Raw genomic sequence first — 23,710 nt, forward strand, 5'->3', positions numbered from 1 at the left:
GTCTGTAATAGTTGGCAGGCCCTGCCACATCCGACGAGCGTCGGAGCTGGGGTAGTACAATTCGATCTTAGTCCTGTATTGGCRCTTTGCCTGTTTGATGGTTTGTCGGAGGGCATAGCAGGATTTCTTATAAGCCTCCGGGTTAGAGTCCCACACCTTGAAAGTGGCAGTGGTACCCTTTAGCTCAGTGCAAATGTTGCCTGCAATCCATGGCTTCTGGTTGGGGTATGTACGTACAGTCACTGTGGGGACAATGTCCTCGATGCACTTATTGATAAAGCCAGTGACTGATGTGTAGGATCTATTATATTCTATCAAAATATCAAGTCTAGCTGAAAGTAACATTTATAGGATATAATGCTTTTATATTCTACTATCTTTCTATTATATTATATTCATTATATGCCATATTAYACCAAAATATCAATTGAGTGATATGGAATGTTTCTGGAATGGGACTTTTTAAACTGTATTCCAATTTTACTGTCTGTGCACATAATGTAAACTTATAGAAAGAAAATTAGGAAGAATATAATTGAGCAGCCTAAAAATCTACCCCCTTCTCACACGCATACATTGGCATGTGATACCAAAGATTTGTATAACTAACCCAAGATAGACCACTGCTTATCGTTTCCAACGGCAGCAAATGAATCACAGTGGGTAGGACAAGCAAGGAGGCGGGCAGARCCAAGCAAGAGCGAGCGAGATCCTATTGGCCTGTTCTAGCATATTTTTGCATATTCCCGTTAGGGAAYGCCTACTCTGTGAAGTGCGTGTGTGCAATAACTCAATCGGGTCTTGCACTTCTTTTAAACAACGCAATTAAAAAAAAAACTTTGGCAAAGGTTAAAGTCTACAAAACGATGATCACTCTGTTCGTAAAAGACTGCAGTTTCTGGAATATAAAACTGTATTGAGATCAAATGTTTCGTTGATGAAAAAATGTGCAAAATGWCGGCCAAAATCCATCWCGCTCCGTCTTTTCCCACTGCCGGTCACTGGGCTTCCTCTCATCACCATATTTGGTGGTGAGTGGAAACGCCTACCGGATGCTTCAGATGTATACATCAGGATCATTCTTCGATCTGTAGTGATACTTATGGGTGCGTTCGTAAATTCACTCTGACGAACTGACGAATTAATTTACTAACACTCAACACCCATTGAATATGGCCCGTGTCAGTAAAGCGTAAATCCAWTGTTGAGAGCAGCAGTTATAGTCACCAACGCCCTGGATAACATGAAAACAGCTCTGCTAGGGCGAGTAAACTAGTCAGTGAGGTGTTCTATTATTTGTGTCTGGAAGTAGCTAGCAAGCTTCGGCGCTTGACAGCTGTTGTGAGGTCAAAACGCTCGGATCAACCATACTCCACCGCCAGAGCGTCCAGTTTGCGCTCTGAACGCTCCGATAACGAAAGGCTCTGATTTACGAACGGACAATCTGACAACGCTCTGAATTTTCGACAATTTGACAACGCTTTGAGCGTCATCCAGAGTGAATTTACGAACAGATCCTGTAACGCATTCAGATACTGGGGTGCGTTCGTAAATTCGCTCTGGCTATTTACTACGATTTCAGAGCACTCTTGTCTGAGTGTGTCAAAGCGCAGAATAACTGATACGAACAACCAGAGCGCAGATTTACTTACACTGTTAACAAATTGTTACACAAATCAATGCAGTTGCTATGTAACCACAGACGCTTCACCCTCCCGGAAGTGCGTTGCTTAAATAAAAAATGGCGGACCACAGATTTAGCAGAGGTTTCAAWTCGCCGGTGTTGTGGCTTTTTTCTGTGCACTCTTTAATCAAATTGTGTTTGTCTTTTCTCGCGTTGAGCGCTGTAGTCGTCGAAGGTCAAAMTGAAGATACATTCCGAGCAGGAAATACCGTTTTTTCACCGGCCGTTGCAGCAGCACGGGATCTGCGGTAGGGGGTGCAGGCTAAACACAATGGCCTACCTTTGCTGTAGCTTGTATTTCAATATTGTATTAGGGGCGCATAGAATATGTTATTTGCTTCTAGAGCAGTCATTTTAGTTTTAAAAAATGTGCTCAAGACGTGGGATASATAATGTAATCAGAAATCATTCTATAAACTGAGAATAAATCAAATCTGCCTGGTTATATTTCTTTGCTGTTTGTTCCATGTTTTGTGCTGCTGCCATGTTGTGTTGCTGCCATACTGTTGTCTCAGGTCTCTCTTTATGTACTGTTGTGGTGTCTCTCTTGCCGTGATGTGTGTTTTGTCGTATATTTTTATTTTTAATCCCAGCCTCCGTCCCCGCAGGAGGCCTTTTGGTAGGCTGTCATTGTAAATAATAATTTGTTTTAAACTGTCTTGCCTAGTTAAAGGTTAAATACAAATAAAACATATCAAACCTGTATGGCAGGCACAACACTAACACAAAATGTTCAAATGTAGGCTACAGTTGACCGCCGATGAGTGAACATCACCTGGGTATCTGGGAGGTATAGCTCACTGCGGTCAAGTGAGCAGACACTCGCAAAGCCATCCGCTCTTCAGTTTTCGTGTGAAATTGTGCGCAAATATACAACACTTTACGGTGTCGCGTGTTTTCTGGTGGGGAAACTGAGTCTGGTGCACTGTCATGTACATATAGATGATAGCTACAAATCAATCTAAGCAAATAGTTTGAAGCACACTTATTCAATCTTCCATAATCAAAATTATACCACATCGTTTATTTCATTTTTGCGCATGATCAAAAATGACTTTGATATCACGGGTAGAGTGAGGCTGCAGTAGCGTAATTGTCAATTGTTAAACCAAGTGTTTACAGTCATGACATACAAACACACACACACACACATCTTCACAGCAAGTGAGCTTGTTTTTTTAGTAGGTCATTAATCCAGTGTGATGACCATTGCTATTATGCCAGCTTAAAATATGTGTTAAAATATTTGGTTATTCTATATTTTCAGTGAACTTTGAGGTAACATAATTACATTTTTACACAGTAAAACTTTTTCTCACGTTTGACACTAGTACATTACTAATCCATTGTCATTAACATTGCAAAGCATAACATGCCCATATTATGACAGCTACAATGCCATCTAAGATGGTTGAAATCGTGAAACATGCATCAGAAGACAAAACCATGGTGTGCCGTCTTTTCAAGAAATCGTGTCAGCCATACCTGCCCAYAATATACATATACGTGCTTCTACACCTGCATTGCATGCTGTTTGGGGTTTTAGGCTGGGTATCTGTACAGCACTTTGAGATATCAGTTGATGTAAGAAGGGCTATATAAATACATTTGATTTGATTTGACATAAGGACGGACATAGAGGAAGAAATCACAGGCCTACCAGATCGCACACTACAGAACAGTATAGCGTCAGTAAACAACATTTGTTGAAATCGCAGAAAGATATTGCAGACTAGCCCTCAGACTGAAAAAAMTACAAATACTAACACATGGGTGTTTTAGAGTGATATATTTATGGAGAGGTTAACTGACATTGGGGCGCCTGATTAACTTAATGTTTTGGATGGACAACCTGGGTTGGTAGCAAGGTGAGCTATCTTATTTATTGCAGGTGAACACTTTTTACTATCTATCTCCTTTGAAACATCTTGTTTATTACTTGTTACTTTACTACTTGTTGTACTTTATATAACTTTAAAGGAAAAAATATCCTTCAAATGTGGATGTAAATACTGGTGTTAGGGTAGATTGGGGGAACATCCCCTTAAGGAAAATGTCTATTCTCAGAGAAAAACAAGTTTGTTAAGATTTACAGATGTGAAAAATGGCAACATTTTTTAAAAGGGAAATAAGTGTACAGATGTGACAAAATGTTTACCATCCAATTTTACTGTCTTAAAATTATAATTAATCAAAGTTCACTCCAATATAAAGTAAACGAGACTTTTTCCAGTGTTGAAGCTGGCATAATGTGGGCATGTTATGCGTTGCAATTTTACTGACAATGGATTACTAATGTATTAGTGGCAGACATGTTACAAAATGTTTACCATCCATTTTAACTGTATTAAAATGTAATTATAATCCATCAAATGTCACTGTAATTTAAAGTAAACTAGTGTTTTTCTTATCTTGTAGCTGTCATAATATGGGCATGTTATGCTTTGAATGTTAAAGACAATGGATTAGTGATGTACTAGTGGCAGACATGAGAAAATGTTTACCATCCAATTTTATGGTAAACTAATGGTGAACTAATGTTACCTCAAAGTTCACTGTAATAAAGAATAACCAGTTATATTAACCTATATTTTAAGCTGGCATAATATGGGCATTGTATCAAAATAATTGTTGATAAGGCGCTTGTCTCTATCTGTGCATGACAGTGCATCCTACTCAGTTTCCCTACCAGAAAACACATGATACCGTAAAGTGTTATGTATTCAGGCACACAAATTGGCTCACTTGACCGCAGTGTCTAGCTCCAACAGAACTCATGTTTATGAGGCTGCCAGCCAGGCGCATAGCATAACAGAACACAATGAAACGTATAATACTATTTCTATATTTTTATGCTGCCAGGTACCTGCTTTACGACATCAACCCCCCAGAGGGTTTCAACCTGCGTCGGGACGTGTACATTCGCATGGCATCCCTGGTGAAGACCCTGAGGAGACACAGTGACTGGGTGCTGGTGCTGCCCCCCTGGGGACGTCTTTACCACTGGCAGAGCCCAGACATCCACCAGATCAGGATCCCCTGGGGAGAGTTCTTCAGCCTCACCAGCCTGCAGGGCAACGTGCCTGTCATAGAGTACGAGGAGTTTATAGCTGGTGAGTTCAGCAGTCTCATACCCTTTCCACACTACTGAACTGACCTGATTCGAACTGAGCTGGGCCTCGTTTCCCAGAGCCTTCGTAGCATTAAGATCATCGTTAGAACCATCTTACCATGTGTCTTTAGTGGCCGATGTGTTTCCCCGAGCCTTCGTTAGTAACGTGACGACAAAGTTGACTACAAATACAATGTTKCCAAAGTATTTGCAATTGTTACAAACAAGTGAAGGATAAAATGTTTCAAATGAAATCTGAGATGACTGCCTTAAAAAATACATAGGCTGCAGTGCCTTCAGAAAGTATTCACACCCCTTGAATTTTTTCAGATTTTGTTGTTACAAAGTGGGTTTAACCCTTGACATAATCAAAAAAATAAGGGCCTATGTAGCCCTTCCGCGTCTGCGGTGAAAGGTGACAGAGCTAGAGTGGTGTTTGTTAGACCATGAGACATCCCAAAAATTGGTCTTCTCACGAAACCGTCTGAACGGTTTGGCCTACAAGCCACTCTATGGCAGGATGAGACTCTCACGAACACAATTGTTTTGTGAGAAGACCAATTTTTGGGATGTCTCAGGGTCACAGGACTCAGCCAGGCCCAGCCAATCAAAGTTAGTTTTCTCCCACAAAATGGCTTTATTACAGACATAAATACTCCTCAACAATCCCCCCCCCCCCCCCCTCCTCCTCAGACGATCCCTCAGGTGAATTAGCTGTATGTAGAAGTACTGTGCTGGTGTGGTTACACATGGTCTGCGGTTGTGAGGCCATTTGGATGTGCTGCCAAATGCTCTAAAATTACGTTGGAGGCGGATTATGGTAGAGAAATGAAAATGAAATTATCTGGCAACAGCTCTGTTGGACATTCCTGCAGTCAGCATGCCAATTGCCTGTTCCCTCAAAACTTGAGACATCAGTGGCATTGTGTTGTGTGATCCAACTGCACATTTTAGAGTGGCCTTTTATTGTCCCCAGCACAAGGTGCACCTGTGTAATGATCATGCTGTTTAATTATCGTATTGATATGCCACACCTGTCTGGTGGATGGATTATCTTGGTAAAGGAGAAATGATCACTAACAGGGTTGTAAACGAATTTGTGCATATCATTTGAGAGAAATATGCTTTTTGTGAGTATGGAACATTTCTGGGATTTCAGCTCATGAAAAATGGTACCAACATGTTGGGTTTATATTTTTGTTCAGTATACATGTCGGTTGTTTTGCTCTAGGACGCCCACAAGTCTCAAAAGACTTGTATGAAGGTCCCCTGTACCAGTATTCGGAAAGTATTCAGACCCCTTCCCTTTTTCCACATTTTGTTACGTTACAGCCTTATTCTAAAATATATATATTTTTTAAAGAAATTCTCATCAGTCTATCCACAATACTCCATAATTACAAAGTGAAACAGGTTTTTAACAATGACAGTGCATATCAGAGCAAAAACCAACCCATGAGGTCGAAGGAATTGTCTGTAGAGCTCCGAGACAGGATTGTGTTGAGGCACAGATCTGGGGAAGAGTACCAAAACGTTTCAGCAGCATTGAAGGTCCCCAAAAACACAGTGGCCCCCATCATTCCTAAATGGAAGAAGTTTGGAACCACCAAGACTCTTCCCAGAGATGGTCAGCCGACCAAACTGAGCAATCAGGGGAGAAGGGTCTTGGTCAGGTAGGTGACCAAGAGCCTGATGGTCACTCAGACAGAGCTCCAGAGTTCCTCTCTCAGGCCTTTTATGGTGTGGCCAGACGGAAGCCCCTCCTCAGTAAAAGGCACATGACAGCCTGCTTGGAGTTTACCAAAAGGCACCTAAAGGACTTTCAGACCATGAGAAACAAGATTCTCTGGTCTGATGAAACCGAGATTGAACTCTTTGGCCTGAATGCCAAGTGTCACATCTGGAGGAAACCTGGCACCATCCCTACGGTGACGCATGGTGGTGGCAGCATCATGCTCTGGGGATGTGTTTCAGCTGCAGAGACTGGGAGACTAGTCAGGATCAAGGGATCGAGATGCTTGATGAAAACCTGCTCCAGAGTGCTCGGACTTCAGACTGGGGCAAAGGTTTACCTTCCAACAGGACAACGACCCTAAGCACACCGCCAGGACAACACAGGAGTGGCTTCGGGACAAGTCTCTGAATATCCTTGAGTGGCCCAGCCAGAATCCGGACTTGAACCCGATCGAACATCTCTGGAGAAACCTGATAATAGCTGTGCAGCGACACTCCCCACCCAGAACTTGAGAGGATCTGCAGTGAACAATGGGAGAAACCCCCAAAATACAGGTGTGCCAAGCTTTTTAGTGTCATAACCAAGAAGACACCAGGCTGTAATCGCTRCCAAAGGTGCTTCATTAATGTACTGAATAAAGGGTCTGAATACTTATGTTAATGTAATATTTCAGTTTTTATTTTTAATACATTTGCTAAAGTTTCTAAAAAACGTTTTTTGCTTTGTCATTATGGGGTAATGTGTGTAGATTGATGTATTTTTTTTTTTTGCCATTTATAATAAGGCTGTAACGTAACAAAATGTGGGGGAAATGAAGGGGTCTGGAAACTTTCAGAATGCACTGTATATGGAGATAGTTTAGTGCCTAAAATAAATGGGAAAATATATGTAAAGAAAAATACAAATAGTTTCCTGATCTTTCTTATATCTCTCGTTAAATGTATTCCATTTTCCTCTTTTTCTGACACCTTGAAATATATTTAATTGTCATTTTTTTGTCAAGGATATTCACAAAATACTCTAATGTCAAAGTGGAAGAAAAATTCTAACACTAAAACACAATTATATGTCGATTAGATAAGTATTCAACCCCCTGAGTCAATACATGTTAGTACATGTCACTTTTGGCAACGATTACAGCTGTGAGTCTTTCTGGGTAAGTCTCTAAGAACATAGCACACCTGGATTGTACAATATTTGTCCATTATTCTTTAAAAAATGCATTCATGTTCTGTCAAGTTGGTTGTTGGTCATTGCTCGACACCATTTTCAAATCTTGCCATAGATTTTCAAGCCGATTTAAGTTAACTGTAACTAGGCCACTCAGCAACATTCAATGTCGTCTTGGTAAGCAACTCCATTGTATATTTGGCCTTGTGTTTTCGGTAATTGTCCTGCGGAAAGGTTAATTTGTCTCCCAGTGTCTGGAAGCAGACTGATGTTTTCCTCTAGGATTTTGCCGGTGCTTAGCTCTATTCCTAAAAAAAACAGATGACAAGCATACCCAGCCATCACAATGCTTGAAAATATGAAGAGTGGTACTCAGTGATGTTTTGGATTTTCCCCAAACAAAATGCTTTTTATTCAGGACAAAAAGGTTATTTCTTTGTCAGATTTTTTTCAGTTCTACTTTAGTGCCTTATTACAAACAGAATGCATGTTTAGGAATATTTTATTCTGTACAGGCTTCCTTCTTTTCACTCTGTCATTTAGGTTAGTATTGTGGAGTAACTGCAGTGTTGTTGATCCATCCTCAGTTATCTCTTATCACAGCCATTAAACTCTAACTGTTTTAATATCCCCATTGGCTTCATGGTAAAATCTCTGAGCGGTTTCCTTCCTCTGTGGCAACTGAGTTAGGAAGGATGCCTSTATCTTTGTAGTGACTGGGTGTATTGATACACCATCCAAAGTGTAATTAATAACTGCACCATGCTCAAAGGGATATTCAGTGTATGCTTTTTATACCCATTTACTAATAGGTGCTCTTCTTTGCGACCCGTTAGAAAATCTCTCTGGTCTTCGTGGTTGAATCTGTGCTTGAAACTCACTGTGCGACTGAGGGACCTTAAAGATAATTGTGTGTGTGGGGTACAGACATGGGTAGAGTAATTAAAATATCATGTTAAACACTATTGCACACAGAGTCCGTTCAACTTATCATGTGACATGTAAGGAAAATGTTTACTCCTGAGCTTATTCAGGCTGTAACACAAAAAAATGTGGAAACCGTCAAGGGGTGTTAACTTTCTGAAGGCATTGTACATGGGCTTATGTACAGTGGGGAGAACAAGTATTTGATACACTGCCGATTTTGCAGGTTTTCCTACTTACAAAGCATGTAGAGGTCTGTCATTTTTTTCATCATAGGTACACTTCAACTGTGAGAAGACGGAATCTAAAACAAAAATCCAGAAAATCACATTGTATGATTTTTAAGTAATTAATTTGCATTTTATTGCATGACAAAGAGTATTGATCACCTACCAACCAGTAAGAATTCCGGCTCTCACAGACCTGTTAGTTTTTTCTTTAAGAAGCCCTCCTGTTCTCCACTCATTACCTGTATTAACTGCACCTGTTTGAACTCGTCCTGTATAAAAGACACCTGTCCACACACTCAATCAAACAGACTCCAACCTCTCCACAATGGCCAAGACCAGAGAGCTGTGTAAGGACATCAGGGATAATTGTAGACCTGTACAAGGCTGGGATGGGCTACAGGACAATAGCCAAGCACCTTGGTGAGAAGGCAACAACTGTTGCCACAATTATTAAAAAATGGAAGAAGTTCAAGATGACGGTCAATCACCCTCGGTCTGGGGCTCCATGCAAGATCTCACCTCGTGGGGCATCAATGATCATGAGGAATGTGAGGATCAGCCCAGAACTACACGGCAGGACCTGGTCAATGACCTGAAGAGAGCTGGGACCACAGTCTCAAAGAAAACCATTAGTAACACACTACGCCGTCATGGATTAAAATCCTGCAGCGCACGCAAGGTCCCCCTGCTCAAGCCAGCGCATGTCCAGGCCCGTCTGAAGTTTGCCAATGACCATCTGGATGATCCAGAGGAGGAATGGGAGAAGGTCATGTGGTCTGATGAGACAAAAATAGAGCTTTTTGCTCTAAACTCCACTCGCCGTGTTTGGAGGAATAGAAGGATGATACAACCCCAAGAACACCATCCCAACCGTGAAGCATGGAGGTGAAACATCATTCTTTGGGATGCTTTTCTGCAAAGGGACAGGAGCACTGCACCGTATTGAGGGGAGGATGGTGGGCGCATGTATCGCGAGATCTTGACCAACAACCTCCTTCCCTCAGTAAGAGCATTGAAGATGGTCGTGGCTGGGTCTTCCAGCATGACAACGACCTGAAACACACAGCCAGGGCAACTACGGAGTGGCTCCGTAAGAAGCATCTCAAGGTCCTGGAGTGGCCTAGCCAGTCTCCAGACCTGAACCCAATAGAAAATCTTTGGAGGGAGCCGAAAGTCCGTATTGCCCAGCGACAGCCCCGAACCTGAAGGATCTGGAGAAGGTCTGTATGGAGGAGTGGGCCAAAATCCCTGCTGCAGTGTGTGCAAACCTGGTCAAGACTACAGGAAACGTATAATCTCTGTAATTGAAACTAAGGTTTCTGTACCAATATTCAGTTCTGCTTTTCTGATGTATCAAATACTTATGTCATGCAATAAAATGCAAATTAATTACTTAAAAATCATACAATGTGATTTTCTGATTTTTGTTTTAGATTCCGTCTCTCACAGTTGAAGTGTACCTATGATAAAAATTACAGACCTCTACATGCTTTGTAAGTAGGAAAACCTGCAAAATTGTCAGTGTATCAAATACTTGTTCTCCCCGCTGTATGTTATTTTAATMATGTTAAATCAATTGAATTACAGTGCCTTGCAAAAGTATTCACCCCCTTGGCGTTTTTCCTATTTTGTTGCATTACAACCTGTCATTTAAATTCATTTTTATTTGGATTTCATGTAATGGGCATACACAAAATAGTCCAAATTGGTGAAGTGAAATCATTTTAAACGGAAAATTGGTGCGTGCATATGTATTCACCCCCTTTGCTGTGAAGCCCCTAAATAAGATCTGGTGCAACTAATTACCTTAAGAAGTCACATAATTAATCAAATAAAGTTCACCTGTGTGCAATCTAAGTGTCACATGATCTGTCACATGATCTCAGTATATATACACCTGTTCTGAAAGGCCCCAGAGTCTGCAACACCACTAAACAAGGGGCACCACCAAGCAAGCAGCACCATGAAGACCAAGGAGCTCTCCAAACAGGTCAGGAACAAAGTTGTGGAGAAGTACAGATCAGGTTTGGGTTATAAAAAATATATCAGAAACTTTCAACATCCCACGGAGCACCATTAAATCCATTATTTAAAAATGGAAAGATTATGGCACCACAACAAACCTGCCAAGAGGGGGCCGCCCACCAAAACTCACGGACCAGGCAAGGAGGGTGTAACGTTGGTCGTTATGGGAAACAGAGGAGGACCAAAATGCAGCGTGATGATTATCCATTTTATTGAACACGAATAATTTCACAAATACAACAAAACACGAGAACGAAACGAAACAGTCCTGAACAGTGAAAAATACAAAAACACAGGAACAATCACCCACAACCCACAATGACAAACAGGCTACCTAAATATGGCTCCCAATCAGAGACAACGGCTGACACCTGCCTCTGATTGAGAATCATATCAGGCCAAACACATAGAAACAGACAAACTAGACATACAACATAGAATGCCCACTCACATCACACCCTGACCAAACATAACATAGAAACATACAAAGCAAACTATGGTCAGGGCGTGACAGAGGGCCTTAATCAGAGAGGCAACAAAGAGACCAAAGATAACCCTGAAGGAGCTGCAAAGCTCCACATCGGAGATTGGAGTATCTGTCCATAGGACCACTTTAAGCCGTACACTCCACAGAGCTGGGCTTTACGGAAGAATGGCCAGGGGAAAAAGCCATTGCTTAAAGAAACAAATAAGCAAACACGTTTGGTGTTCACCAAAAGGAATGTGGGAGACTCCCCAAACATATGGAAGAAGGTTCTCTGGTCAGCTGAGACTAAAATKTAGCTTTTTGGCCATCAAGGAAAATGCTATGTCTGGCACAAACCCAATATCTCTCATCACCCTGAGAACATCATCCCCACAGTGAAGCATGGTGGTGGCAGCATCATGCTGTGGGGATGTTTTTCATCAGCAGGGACTGGGAAACCGGTCAGAATTGAAGGAATGATGGATGGCGCTAAATACAGAGAAATTCTTGAGGGAAACCTGTTTCAGTCTTCCAGAGATTTGAGACTGGGACGGATGTTCACCTTCCAGCAGGACAATGACCCTAAGCATACTGCTAAAGCAACACTCAAGTGGTTTGAGGGGAAACATTTATTTGTCTTGGAATGGCCTAGTCAAAGCCCAGACCTCAATCCAATTGAGAATCTGTGGTATGACTGAAAGATTGCTGTACATCAGCAGGAACCCATCCAACTTGAAGGAGATGGAGCAGTTTTGCCTTGAAGAATGGGCAAAAACTCCAGTGGCAAGATGTGCCAAGCTTATAGAGACATATCCCAAGAGACTTGCAGCTGTATTTGCTGCAAAAGGTGGCTCTACAAAGTATTGACTTGGGGGGATAATAGTTATGCATGTTCAAGTTTTCAGGTTTTTTGTCATATTTCTTGTTTGTTTCACACAAAAAAATATTTAGCATCTTCAAAGTGGTAGGCATGTTGTATAAATCAAATTATACAAACCCCACAAAAAATATATTTTAATTCCAGGTTGTAAGGCATCAAAATAGGAAAAATGCCAAGGGGATGAATAGTTTCGCAAGGCACTGTATATTTTGCGACTAGGCTGCTGTCTGTAATTTTTGTTTCATGATATGTGACAACATGTGCGCAATGATATGCCCAATCTGTGATTTAGTGCTCGTAAATAACGATGCATCTGGTATGATCATCGTAATGCTTAAGTTACATCGCAGCTGGAAACGAGTCCCTGTACTGGGCTAGCCTGGTTTTGTATCGACCATAGTTGCTGGGATCGTGCTGGAAAGACCAATGTAAAATAAAAATATCAGAGTACCGTTCTGGTCACCCCTCAGACATTTGAGTAAATGTCCATGTTTTTGTGGTTGGTCGACTTTCCCTGACATCTGGCTAATTTCAATTTTTTTCCTCTGTTAAGGATTGTTCCATAGGTATAATTAATGCATAATGATACATGGTTATAAAGGCTTATACATGCTTATAAGAAGATATAAAACATTATACCTTCAGGCTTAAAGTAACATGTTATATTTCCATGTTTTTGGCTCCAGAGTCTGGAGGCCCATTTATTGACCAGGTCCTGGTGCTACAGAACTACGCTGAAGGGTGGACTGATGGGAAATGGGAGGAGAAAGTGGACCAGCGACCCTGCGTTGAACGGTTATTGTACTCCAAAGACAAACAGGGTTATTACAGGTACAGTAACCACCAGGTTCAGAGATGGATAGGAACATAATAGACTCAACACAATACATTCCAAAGATGCATAGGACTACTGCATGTGGACACTAACAATGAGTTTGGCATCTGTGCTTACCTACCTTTATGTCTCGCAAAGTTGAATTATCAAAGGTAAATACTTGTTTCAGCTATTAAAATGTGTTTTATGGCAGTGGAACAAGCTGTAGTAGTAGTAGTAGTAGTATAGTGGGTGTAGTGAGTATGACTTATATTCATATAAATAATATTGTCATGTTCGTTGTGAGCAGTTTTCCCTAATTTGAAAGCATGTCTCACCTCTTTCTTCTCCTTCCTCTCCCGCTGTTAGAGGATGGTTTTGGGGCTATGAGGAAACCAGGGGTGTGAACGTCACTTGTCTGTCAGCTCAGGGCCACGCCTCCATCCTGGCACCACTCCTGCAGAACAACATCACATCAACGTGAGTCAATAAATGTGTGTTTGGCTAAGATAGATACAATTATTGAATCCTAATCTTCTTGTCTAAGGATGTGATATAATTATACCACTATTACAGGTTTAATGTGGACTTCCTATTTAAACAAAAAGTAATATTCTAGAGTTGGCAGCATAGTCTTTATTGGACTTGTTGTATGTACTGTATGAGATGTGGACATGTGTTCACTGATGGAGCTCTTCCCTTTCATATCCCCGCAGTTCTGTGATGTTGGACAAAGCAGAGACTGTCCTCCATGATCACTACGCAGGAAAGGACTACTGGGATGTAAGTCTGATGTCAAGTTGTAAAGAATGTATCTATGTCTGGTAATGGTTGACAGCCTACAATCATACAGTTGAAGTCGGAAGTTTACATACACTTAGGTTGGAGTCATTAAAACTCGTTTTTCATCCACTCCACACATTTCTTGTTAACAAACTTTCGTTTTGGCAAGTCGGTTAGGACATCTACTTTGTGCATGACATAAGTCATTTTTCCAACAATTGTTTACAGACAGATTATTTCACTTATAATTCACTGTATCACAATTCCAGTGGGTCAGAAGTTTACATACACTAAGTTGACTGTGTCTTTAAACAGCTTGGAAAATTCCAGAAAATTATGTCATGGCTTTAGAAGCTTCTGATAGGCTAATTGACATCATTTGAGGTCATTAGAGCGTACTGTGGATGTATTTCAAGCCTACCTTCAAACTCAGTGCCTCTTTGCTTGACATCATGGGAAAATCTAAAGAAATCAGCAAGACCTCAGAAAAAATTGTATACCTCCACGAGTCTGGTTCATCCTTGGGAGCAATTTCTAAACACTGAAGGTACCACGTTCATCTGTACAAACAATAGTACGTAAGTAAAAACAGCATAGGACCACGAAGCCGTCATACCGCTCAGGAAGGAGACGCGTTCTGTCTCCTAGAGATGAACGTACTTTGGTGCGAAAAGTGGAAATCAATCCCAGAAACAGCAAAGGACCTTGTGAAGATGCTGGAGGAAACGGGTACAAAAGTATCTATTTCCACAGTAAAACGAGTCCTAATCGACAATGAAGAAGCCACTGCTCAAAACCGCCATAAAAAAAGCCAGACTACAGTTTGCAACTGCACATGGGGAAAAGATCATACTTTTGGAAGACATGTCCTCTGGTCTGATGAAACAAAAATGGAACTGTTTGGCCATAATGACCATCGTTTTGTTAGGAGGAAAAAGGGGGAGGCTTGTAAGCCAATGAACACCATCCCAACTGTGAAGCACGGGGGTGGCAGCATGTTGTGGGGGTGCTTTGCTGCAAGAGGGACTGGTGCACTTCATAAAATAGATGGCATCATGAGGTAGGAAAATTATGTGGATATATTGAAGCAACATCTCAAGACTTCAGTCAGGAAGTTAAAGCTTGGTCGCAAATGGGTCTTCCAAATGGACAATGATCCCAAGCATACTTCCAAAATTGTAGCAAAATGGCTTAAGGACAACAAAGTCAAGGTATTGGAGTGTCCATCACAAAGCCCTGACCTCAATCCCATAGAAAATGTGTGGGCAGAACTGAAAAAGCGTGTGCGAGCATGGAGGCCTACAAACCTGACTCAGTTACACCAGCTCTGTCAGGATGGATGGGCCAAAATGCACCCAACTTATTGTGGGAAGCTTGTGGAAGGCTGCCTGAAACGTTTGACCCAAGTTAAACAATTGAAAGGCAATGCTACCAAATACTAATTGAGTGTATGTAAACTTCTGACCCACTGGGATTGTGATGATAGAAATTAAAGCTGAAATAAGTAATTCTCTCTACTATTATTCTGACATTTCTCTGTCTTAAAATAAAGTGGTGATCCTAACTGACCTAAGACAGGGAATTTTTACTAGGATTAAATGTCAGGAATTGTGAAACTGAGTTTAAATGTATTTGGCTAAGGTGTATGTAAACTACCGGCTTCAACTGTATATTGTAATTAATTATAGGTCATATTTCATAGAACTCTGGTAACACTGGATAGTTACTTTAATGCAGAGTAGTGAATAGTTCCATCCTGATTTGTTTAACACTCCTCCATTTTGCCTAAGTCTTTTTGTGTCTTCTCCTCTGTAGACTCGCCGCAGTATGGTCTTTGCCAAACACCTGCGTCTCCTAGGGGACGAGTTCCGTGCAAAGTACCTGAACTCCACAGACGAGCAGGACCAGACCGTATACAACGAGGACTGGACTCGCATTAAGGTTTTCAGACCTTTTCACATACATACACGCCTTGCACATTTAAATGATATGTATTTATCTATCCACATTGATTACTTGTTGCACTAGCAACATGTACTGTGGGAAAAATGGGGAGGAAATGTCTTAAGCTAAGAATAGTTCTGTTTTGCTATTGGTGGGTAATTTTAATTGGGCATGAGTGGTTTGACGTGTTATTAATTTCTGTGTGTAAACTCAGAATAAGCTGGGTTCTGCCAGAGGGGGGCCGTACCTGGGTGTCCACCTGAGGAGGAAGGACTTTATCTGGGGTCACAGAGAGGATGTGCCCAGCCTCAAAGGAGCTGTCAAGAAGATCAGGAACCTCATGAAGAAAAACAAACTAGACAGAGTCTTTGTTGCCACTGACGCAGATGAGGAAGGTACAGTTGTACTTTGGTGCCATTGATTTGATGTTGAATGTAAAATAAATAAATTGAAAATAAAGGCATTCATATTTGCAGCCCTAAGAAAATAACAAAATAATTGTGTTAGGAATTAGAATTTCAGTTGACTTTTGAAATGGAATTGACCCCAACCGTATAACCCAGTAGAGGCTTGGCAGGTTTATGCTGTCTTTAGCCTACTCCACAGAGAGTCTGTTGGTTATACAATGACATTAAGGATGGTCTTTTTCGTCAGCTCTCCAGACAAAATTATAATTTTAACGGACTAGATGAAAATAATAAATTGTGTGAAATTTTATCAGGTAACAATAATGTAAATGCCTGTGCCAAAGCCTGCCACCTTATCCCCCAACGGGGACGTTTCTTTATAAATGCCTAATTGTCCTTTCTTCTACTGTACTTTGTTTTTTGATTATGCTTACATGTGTATGATATAATGTATTATACAGTAGATAACGCCTGTACCATGTTTGACTATGATTGTTTTTTAGTGTCTCAAAACAAATTTTGAGTTGTTGTTTTTGTATTATTGTGTCATTGTGGTGTGGCACTTCAATACACTTTTCTAATCTAATCTCTAGATCTAGACAATAGGGCCAGTCAGAGTATGGCTCTAAGGCCAGTGTGTTCCTGATGAGGCGTCTGTCTGTCTTGTGCAGAGCTGGAGGAGCTGAAGAAGATATTACCAGAGATTACACGCTTTGAGCCCACCTGGGAGGACCTGGAACTACTCAAGGACGGGGGCGTGGCTATCGTCGACCAATGGATCTGCGCACATGCCAGGTACAGCTCTCCTCACAATGAATGCTTCTATGTTCCACCATTCAGTTGAAAGAAAGTGTTGCACAATGTGTGCAGACTGAGGGTGGGGAGCTGTGACAAGTACACATGATGCAGACATTCTTGTACTTTTCTTTTGTTGAAGTGCACACGAGCATACTGTAGTTAAACAGCTTTTGTTACCCTCACGTTCTGTAGGCTACAGTAGGATAGTGGGTCATGTGATACCACTTACAGTATTGTAATTATTTTATTAGCCTGTAAGTGTCCTTTAAGATCATATTTTTATAAAATGTCTGTAAAGGGAATTCGATTGTCAGAGCAGTGTAAAAATAGGCCGAAACAATTCCTTAAAACATTTTCGAGGTTTGCTTTACATCATCATTACTCGACATCAAAATGTTTAAATGTAATAAGCCACCCATGATAGAGGGATAAACAGTATCATTTAAATACTCTTGAAGGAGTAAAGTAAGATCATTGAAGTTTTTGTATCCCATTTTAAATGTGAGATGGCAGATCTAGGTATTCATGATAATACTCTGTACTTCAAACAAACTGTATATATATTGTACTCTATGTTGTCCAAGATTCTCCTGTTAAATTAAGTCAATATTTTCCACTGAACTAATGGATCATATGGTACAATAGTTGTCTTTGTCACCTGTGTACGTCAGACCCACATATGGACCTGAAAGCCATTGTCCCTTATAATCACATGGTCTGAGGTTGCATTCCAGTCACGTTAGTTTCTGGATCACTCCACTAGAAATCTATTACAGTACTGGAGTGGTAAACCCATCATTATACTTCTACTGCACTTTAGAATATTTGCCCTGCATTTAAATCTATATTATTAGCCTGTTGTATTTTGTATTGTATGGGGTGATGAGGAATGTGAAGTCTATTGTATACTGTATTTCGTGTGYTGAAGACTTTCTATTGATTTGATACTTGTAAAACGGACTTGTCTTTCTTAATTGCCCCTGGTGGGATAGATAAAGTTGCATTGAATTGAATTCCCACTATCGCCCTCCCATTTCCCAGGTATTTTATCGGAACATCTGTGTCGACCTTCTCTTTCCGGATCCACGAGGAGAGAGAGATTCTGGGATTCGATCCCCAAACTACTTACAACCGCTTCTGTGGGGACAGTGAGAAGGAGTGTGAACAGCCCACACACTGGAAAATAGTTTACTGATGCAATGACGTGACACCCCTCTCAACAGCTCTCAAAGAACATGCCAATTGCAGTGTTAAAGTGGAGCTTTGTTATTTTTATATACAGTTGAAGTCGGAAGTTTACATATACTTAGGTTGGAGTCATTAAAACTCATTTTTCAACCACTCCACAAATTTCTTGTTAACAAACTATAGTTTTGGCAAGTCGGTAAGAACATCTACTTTGTGCATGGCACAACACATTTTTCCAACAATTGTTTACAGACAAATTATTTCACTGTATCACAATTCCAATGGGTCAGAAGTTTACATACACGAAATTGACTGTGCCTTTAAACAGCTTGGAAAATTACAGAAAGTGATGTCATGGCTTTAGAAGCTTCTGATAGGCTAATTTACATTATTTGAGTCAATTGGAGGTGTACCTTTGGATGTCCTTCAAGGCCCACCTTCAAACTCAGTGCCTCTTTGCTTGACATTGTGGGAAAATCAAAAGAAATAAGCCAAGTCCTGAGAAAAAATGTGTAGACCTCCACAAGTCTGATTCATCCTTGGGAGCAATTTCCAAATGCCTGAAAGTACCACGTTCATCTGTACAAGCAATAGTACGCAAGTATAAACACCATGGGACCACGCAGCTGTCATACCGCTCAAGAAGGAGAAGCATTCTATCTCCTAGAGATGAACTTACTTTGGTGCGAAAAATGCAAATCAATCCCAAAACAACAGCAAAGGACCCTGTGAAGAAGCTGGAGGAAACAGGTACAAATTATCTATATCCACAGTAAAACGAGTCCTATATCGACATAACCTGAAAGGCCGCTCAGCAAGGAAGAAGCCACTGCTCCAAAACCGCCATAAAAAAGCCAGACTACGGTTTGCAACTGCACATGGGGACAAAGATCGTACGTTTTGGAGAAATGTCCTCTGGTCAATGAAACAAAAATAGAACTGTTTGGCCATAATGACCATCGTTATGTTTGGAGGAAAAAGTGGGTGGCTTGCAAGCCAATGAACACCATCCCAACTGTGAAGCACGGGGGTGTGGATATATTGTGGATATATTGAAGCAACATCTCAAGACATCAGTCAGGAAGTTAAAGCTTGGTCGCAAATGGCTCTTCCAAATGGACAATGACCCCCAAGCATTCTTCCAAAGTTGTGGCAAAATGGCTTAAGGACAACAAAGTCAAGGTATTGGAGTGTCCATCACAAAGCCCTGACCTCAATCCTATTGAAAATGTGTGGGCAGAACTGAAAAAACATGTGTGAGCAAGGATGCCTACAAACCTGACTCAGTTACACCAGCTCTGTCAGGAGGAGTGGGCCAACATTCACCCAACTTATTGTGGGAAGCTTGTGGAAGGCTCCCTGACACGTTTGACCCAAGTTAAACAATTGAAAGGCAATGCTACCAAATACTAATTGAGTATGACCCACTGGGAATGTGATGAAAGAAATAAAAGCTGAAGTAAATCATTCTCTCTATTATTCTGACATTTCACTTTCTTAAAATAAAGTGGTGATCCTAACTGACCTAAGACAAGGAACGTTTACTAGGATTAAATATCAGGAATTGTGAAAAACTGAGTTTAAATGTATTTGGCTAAGGTGTATGTAAACTTCCGACTTCAACTGTATATATATACAATATATGTTCTAATAGTGTTTTTTGTGTCATGTTTTTATTGTTTTGAGAATTGTGCAAACTGAATAGACAAAAAGCTTCAAATACGTTTTAAAGATCAGATGTTTTATAGGTCAGATGATTTCAAGGTCACCACTTTATTTTCACTTGTTTGTACTCATGTCTGCTAACTTTACATATATAAACCATTGTTTTATCAATCATGATGGCAGCACCTAGTATGTGTGAAAATGATGATCAGATTTGGCTGCAAAGAATGGTATACAGTTCCTTTCAGAAAGTATTCAGACCCCTTGACTTTTTCCACATTTTGTTACGTTAAAGCCTTATTCAAAAATGTATTAAATAAAAAAATCCTCAGCAATCTACACACAATACCCCATAATAACAAATCGAAAACAGGTTTTTAGATTTTTGGGCAAATTTATAAAATAAAAAAACAGATACCTTATTTACATAAGTATTCAGACCCTTTGCTATGAGACTCGAAATTGAGCTCGGGTGCATCCTGTTTCCATTGATCATCCTTGAGATGTTTCTACAACTTGATTGGAGTCCATATGTGGTCAATTCAATTTATTGGACACACCTGTCTATATAAGGTCCCACAGTTGAAAGTGCATGTCAAAGCAAAACATTTTTGTAGCACTGAAGGTCCCCAAGAACACAGTGGCCTCCATCAATCTTAAATGGAAGAAGTTTGGTCGCCTGGCCAAACTGAGCAATCGGGGGAGAAGGGCCTTGGTCAGGGAGGTGACCAAGAACCCACTGGTCACTCTGATAGAGCTCCAGTGTTCCTCTGTGGAGATGCCACCAGCATTCCACCAATCAGGCCTTTTATGGTAGAGTGGCTAGACGGAAGCCACTCCTCAGTAAAAGGCACTTGATAAAAACCTGCTCCAGAGTGCTCAGACTGGGGCGAAGGTTCACCTTCCAACAAGACAGCGACCCTAAGCACACAGCCAAGACAACGCAGGATTGGCTTTGAGTCAAGTCTCTGAATGTCCTTGAGTGGCCCAGCCAGAGCCCGGACTTAAACCCGATCGAACATCTCTAGAGAGACCTGAAAATAACTGTGCAACAAAGCTCCCCATCCAACATGACAGAGCTTGAGAGAAATTCTATAAACTGTTTTTGCTTTGTCATTATGGGGTATTGTGTGTAGATTGATGAGGTGAAAGAACTATTTAATCAATTTTAGAATCAGGCTGTAATGTACAAATATGTGGGAAAAGTCAAAGGGTCTGAATACTTTCAGGGGAAGTATTTGTTGGGGTAACATGAATTGAAAGAGCAGTGTCTTCTTTCATTTACTTGAATTCAAAATTCAAAGTCTATATGGTTGTGCATCTTCCTTATTATGCTGTACCACATTTTGGTGAGCTTGAGAAACCTCTTTTCTTTTCCTTTCCTTTGTGTGTAGCCTATGATAGAAACTTTGCTGCTTGGTTGACAATGCAGTTTTCCAACAGAGAGAAGCAGATATGTGGCTAAATATAGTATGTTGATGTGCCATTTTTGTTCCACTTGACCTGTGAAAAGGTAAGTTCAAAGCGGCATAGTGAACATGGGATTAATATTTGAAACACCAAATATTATCTATATTTTATATGATCAGATATCAACATAACTCTGACAAAGATTACAATTACAGACTACATATACTGTATAAAAATTTTATGATAATGTTGTGACATTTTTGTATTTTTCAGCTTGTATGACTGTCATTTGGGAAAGGATTTCATTTTAAACTATTTTCAAGACTCTAAATCAGAGCTCATACCGCATTTTCGCTGATTACATAATCCTTTTTCTTTCCTTTTTCTTACAACAAAAGGACTGAGACTGACACAAAGCTATCACCTGTCAAGATGTTCTAAGGTGACCGCCATTAAAGAGACTATTTTCAAAGAACTAGACCCAGCCCTGTTTTTATTCCTGAGAAAGCAAATATGTTCAATGACGATGATGACATGTATTGGTTCATTTCAAGAGGGAAAACCTCAGAATGTATGTTATCAGTTGATCAAATACAGTTTGTTTGTACAATTGAGAGTTTATTTTTTTAATAATGAGAGTTTACTACTATAGCACAACAGAAGGCAATAATCCTATTCAAGAGTTGGCTATTGCCACTAGTTGTTCGGCTATGAGAGAGGAGTTTTGCAAGTCATTGTATATGTTTTTCTGTTTTTTTTAGTCTGACATAGTTCAATATACACTACCGTTGAAAAGGTTGGAGGTCACTTAGAAATGTCCTTGTTTTTTAAACAAAACATCAAGTTGATCGGAAATACAGTGTCGACATTGTTAATGTTGTAAATGACTATTGTAGCTGGAAACGGCAGATTTTTTTAATGGAATCTCTACATAGGCCAGAGGCCCATTATCAGCAACCATCACTCCTGTGTTCCAATGGCACGTTGTGTTAGCTAATCCAAGTTTATCATTTTAAAAGGCTAATTGATCATTAGAAAACCCTTTTGCAATTATGTTAGCACAGCTGAAATCTGTTGTTCTGATTGAAGAAGCAATAAAACTGGCCTTCTTTAGACTAGTTGTGTATCTGGAGCATCAAATCAAATTGTATTTGTCACATGCGCCGAATACAACAGTGAAATGCTTACTTACAGGCTCTAACCAATAGTGCAAAAAGGTATTAGGTGAACAATAGGTAAGTAAAGAAATAAAACAACAGTAAAAAGACAAGCTATATACAGTAGCGAGGCTATAAAAGTAGCGAGGCTACATACAGACACCGGTTAGTCAGGCTGATTGAGGTAGTATGTACATGTAGATATGGTTAAAGTGACTATGCATATATGATGAACAGAGAATAGCAGTAGCGTAGAAGACAGTAGCGTCGATTACAGGCTCAAAATGGCCAGAAACAAATAACTTTCTTCTGAAACTCGTCAGTCTGTTCTTGTTCTGAGAAATGAAGGCTATTCCATGCGAGAAATTGCCAAGAAACTGAAGATCTCGTACAACACTGTGTACTACTCCCTTCACAAAACAGCGCAAACTGGCCCTAACCAGAATAGAAAGCACAGTGGGTGCACAACTGAGCAAGAGGACAAGTACATTAGAGTGTCTAGTTTGAGAAACAGACACCTCACAAGTCCTCAACTGGCAGCTTCATTAAATAGTACCTGCAAAACACCAGTCTCAACGTCAACAGTGAAGAGGCAACTCCTTGATGCTGGTCTTCTAGGCAGAGTTGCAAAGAAAAGGCCATATCTCAGACTGGCCAATAAAAGTAAAAGATTAAGATGGGCAAAAGAACACAGACACTGGTCAGAGGAAGATTGGAAAAAAAGTGTTATGGACAGACAAATCTAAGTTTTGAGTTGTTCGGATCACAAAGAAGAACATTCGTGAGACGCAGAGAAATGAAAAGATGCTGGATTAGTGCTTGATGCCATCTGTCAAGGATGGTGGAGGCAACGTGATGGTCTAGGGGTGCTTTGGTGGTGGTAAAGTGGGAGATTTGTACAGGGTGAAAGGGATATTGAAAAAGGAAGGCTATCACTCCATTTTGCAACGCCATGCCATACCCTGTGGACGGCGTTTAATTGGAGTCAATTTCCTCCTACAACATGACAATGACCCAAAGCATAGCTCCAAACTCTACAATAACTATTTAGGGAAGAAGCAGTCAGCTTGTATTCTGTCTATAATGGCGTGGCCAGCACAGTCACCGGATCTCAACCCTATTGAGCTGTTGTGGGAGCAGCTTGACCGTATGATACGTAAGAAGTGCCCATCAAGCCAATCCAACTTGTGGGAGGTGCTTTAGGAAGCATGGGGTGAAATCTCAACAGATTACCTCAACAAATTGACAACTAGAATGCCAAAGGTCTGCAAGGCTGTAATTGCCGCAAATGGAGGATTCTTTTATGAAAGCAAAGTTT

The 23,710-nt window shown here is 40.6% G+C and overlaps 1 protein-coding gene across 2 annotated transcripts; it reads left to right on the top strand.

Moving 5' to 3' along the window:
* Nucleotides 1-1,724: 1,724 nt before the first annotated feature.
* On the top strand, nucleotides 1,725-21,710 carry LOC111977435 (GDP-fucose protein O-fucosyltransferase 2). 2 transcript variants are annotated; one of them, XM_024006855.3, is made up of 9 exons: nucleotides 1,725-1,932; nucleotides 4,547-4,797; nucleotides 12,913-13,057; nucleotides 13,410-13,520; nucleotides 13,757-13,823; nucleotides 15,639-15,764; nucleotides 15,982-16,162; nucleotides 16,846-16,969; nucleotides 18,014-21,710. In XM_024006855.3, the coding sequence occupies exons 1-9, from the start codon at nucleotides 1,742-1,744 to the stop codon at nucleotides 18,165-18,167; spliced, it is 1,350 nt and encodes a 449-aa protein (XP_023862623.1). In that variant the 5' UTR covers nucleotides 1,725-1,741; the 3' UTR covers nucleotides 18,168-21,710. The 2 variants fall into 2 exon arrangements, with proteins under 2 accessions (XP_023862623.1, XP_070304235.1); XM_070448134.1 differs by lacking the exon at nucleotides 18,014-21,710 and having other exon boundaries at nucleotides 16,768-16,856.
* The last annotated feature ends 2,000 nt before the right edge of the window (nucleotides 21,711-23,710 follow it).

Source organism: Salvelinus sp. IW2-2015, linkage group LG2 (assembly GCF_002910315.2).
Source record: "Salvelinus sp. IW2-2015 linkage group LG2, ASM291031v2, whole genome shotgun sequence".
NCBI lineage: Eukaryota > Metazoa > Chordata > Actinopteri > Salmoniformes > Salmonidae > Salvelinus > Salvelinus sp. IW2-2015.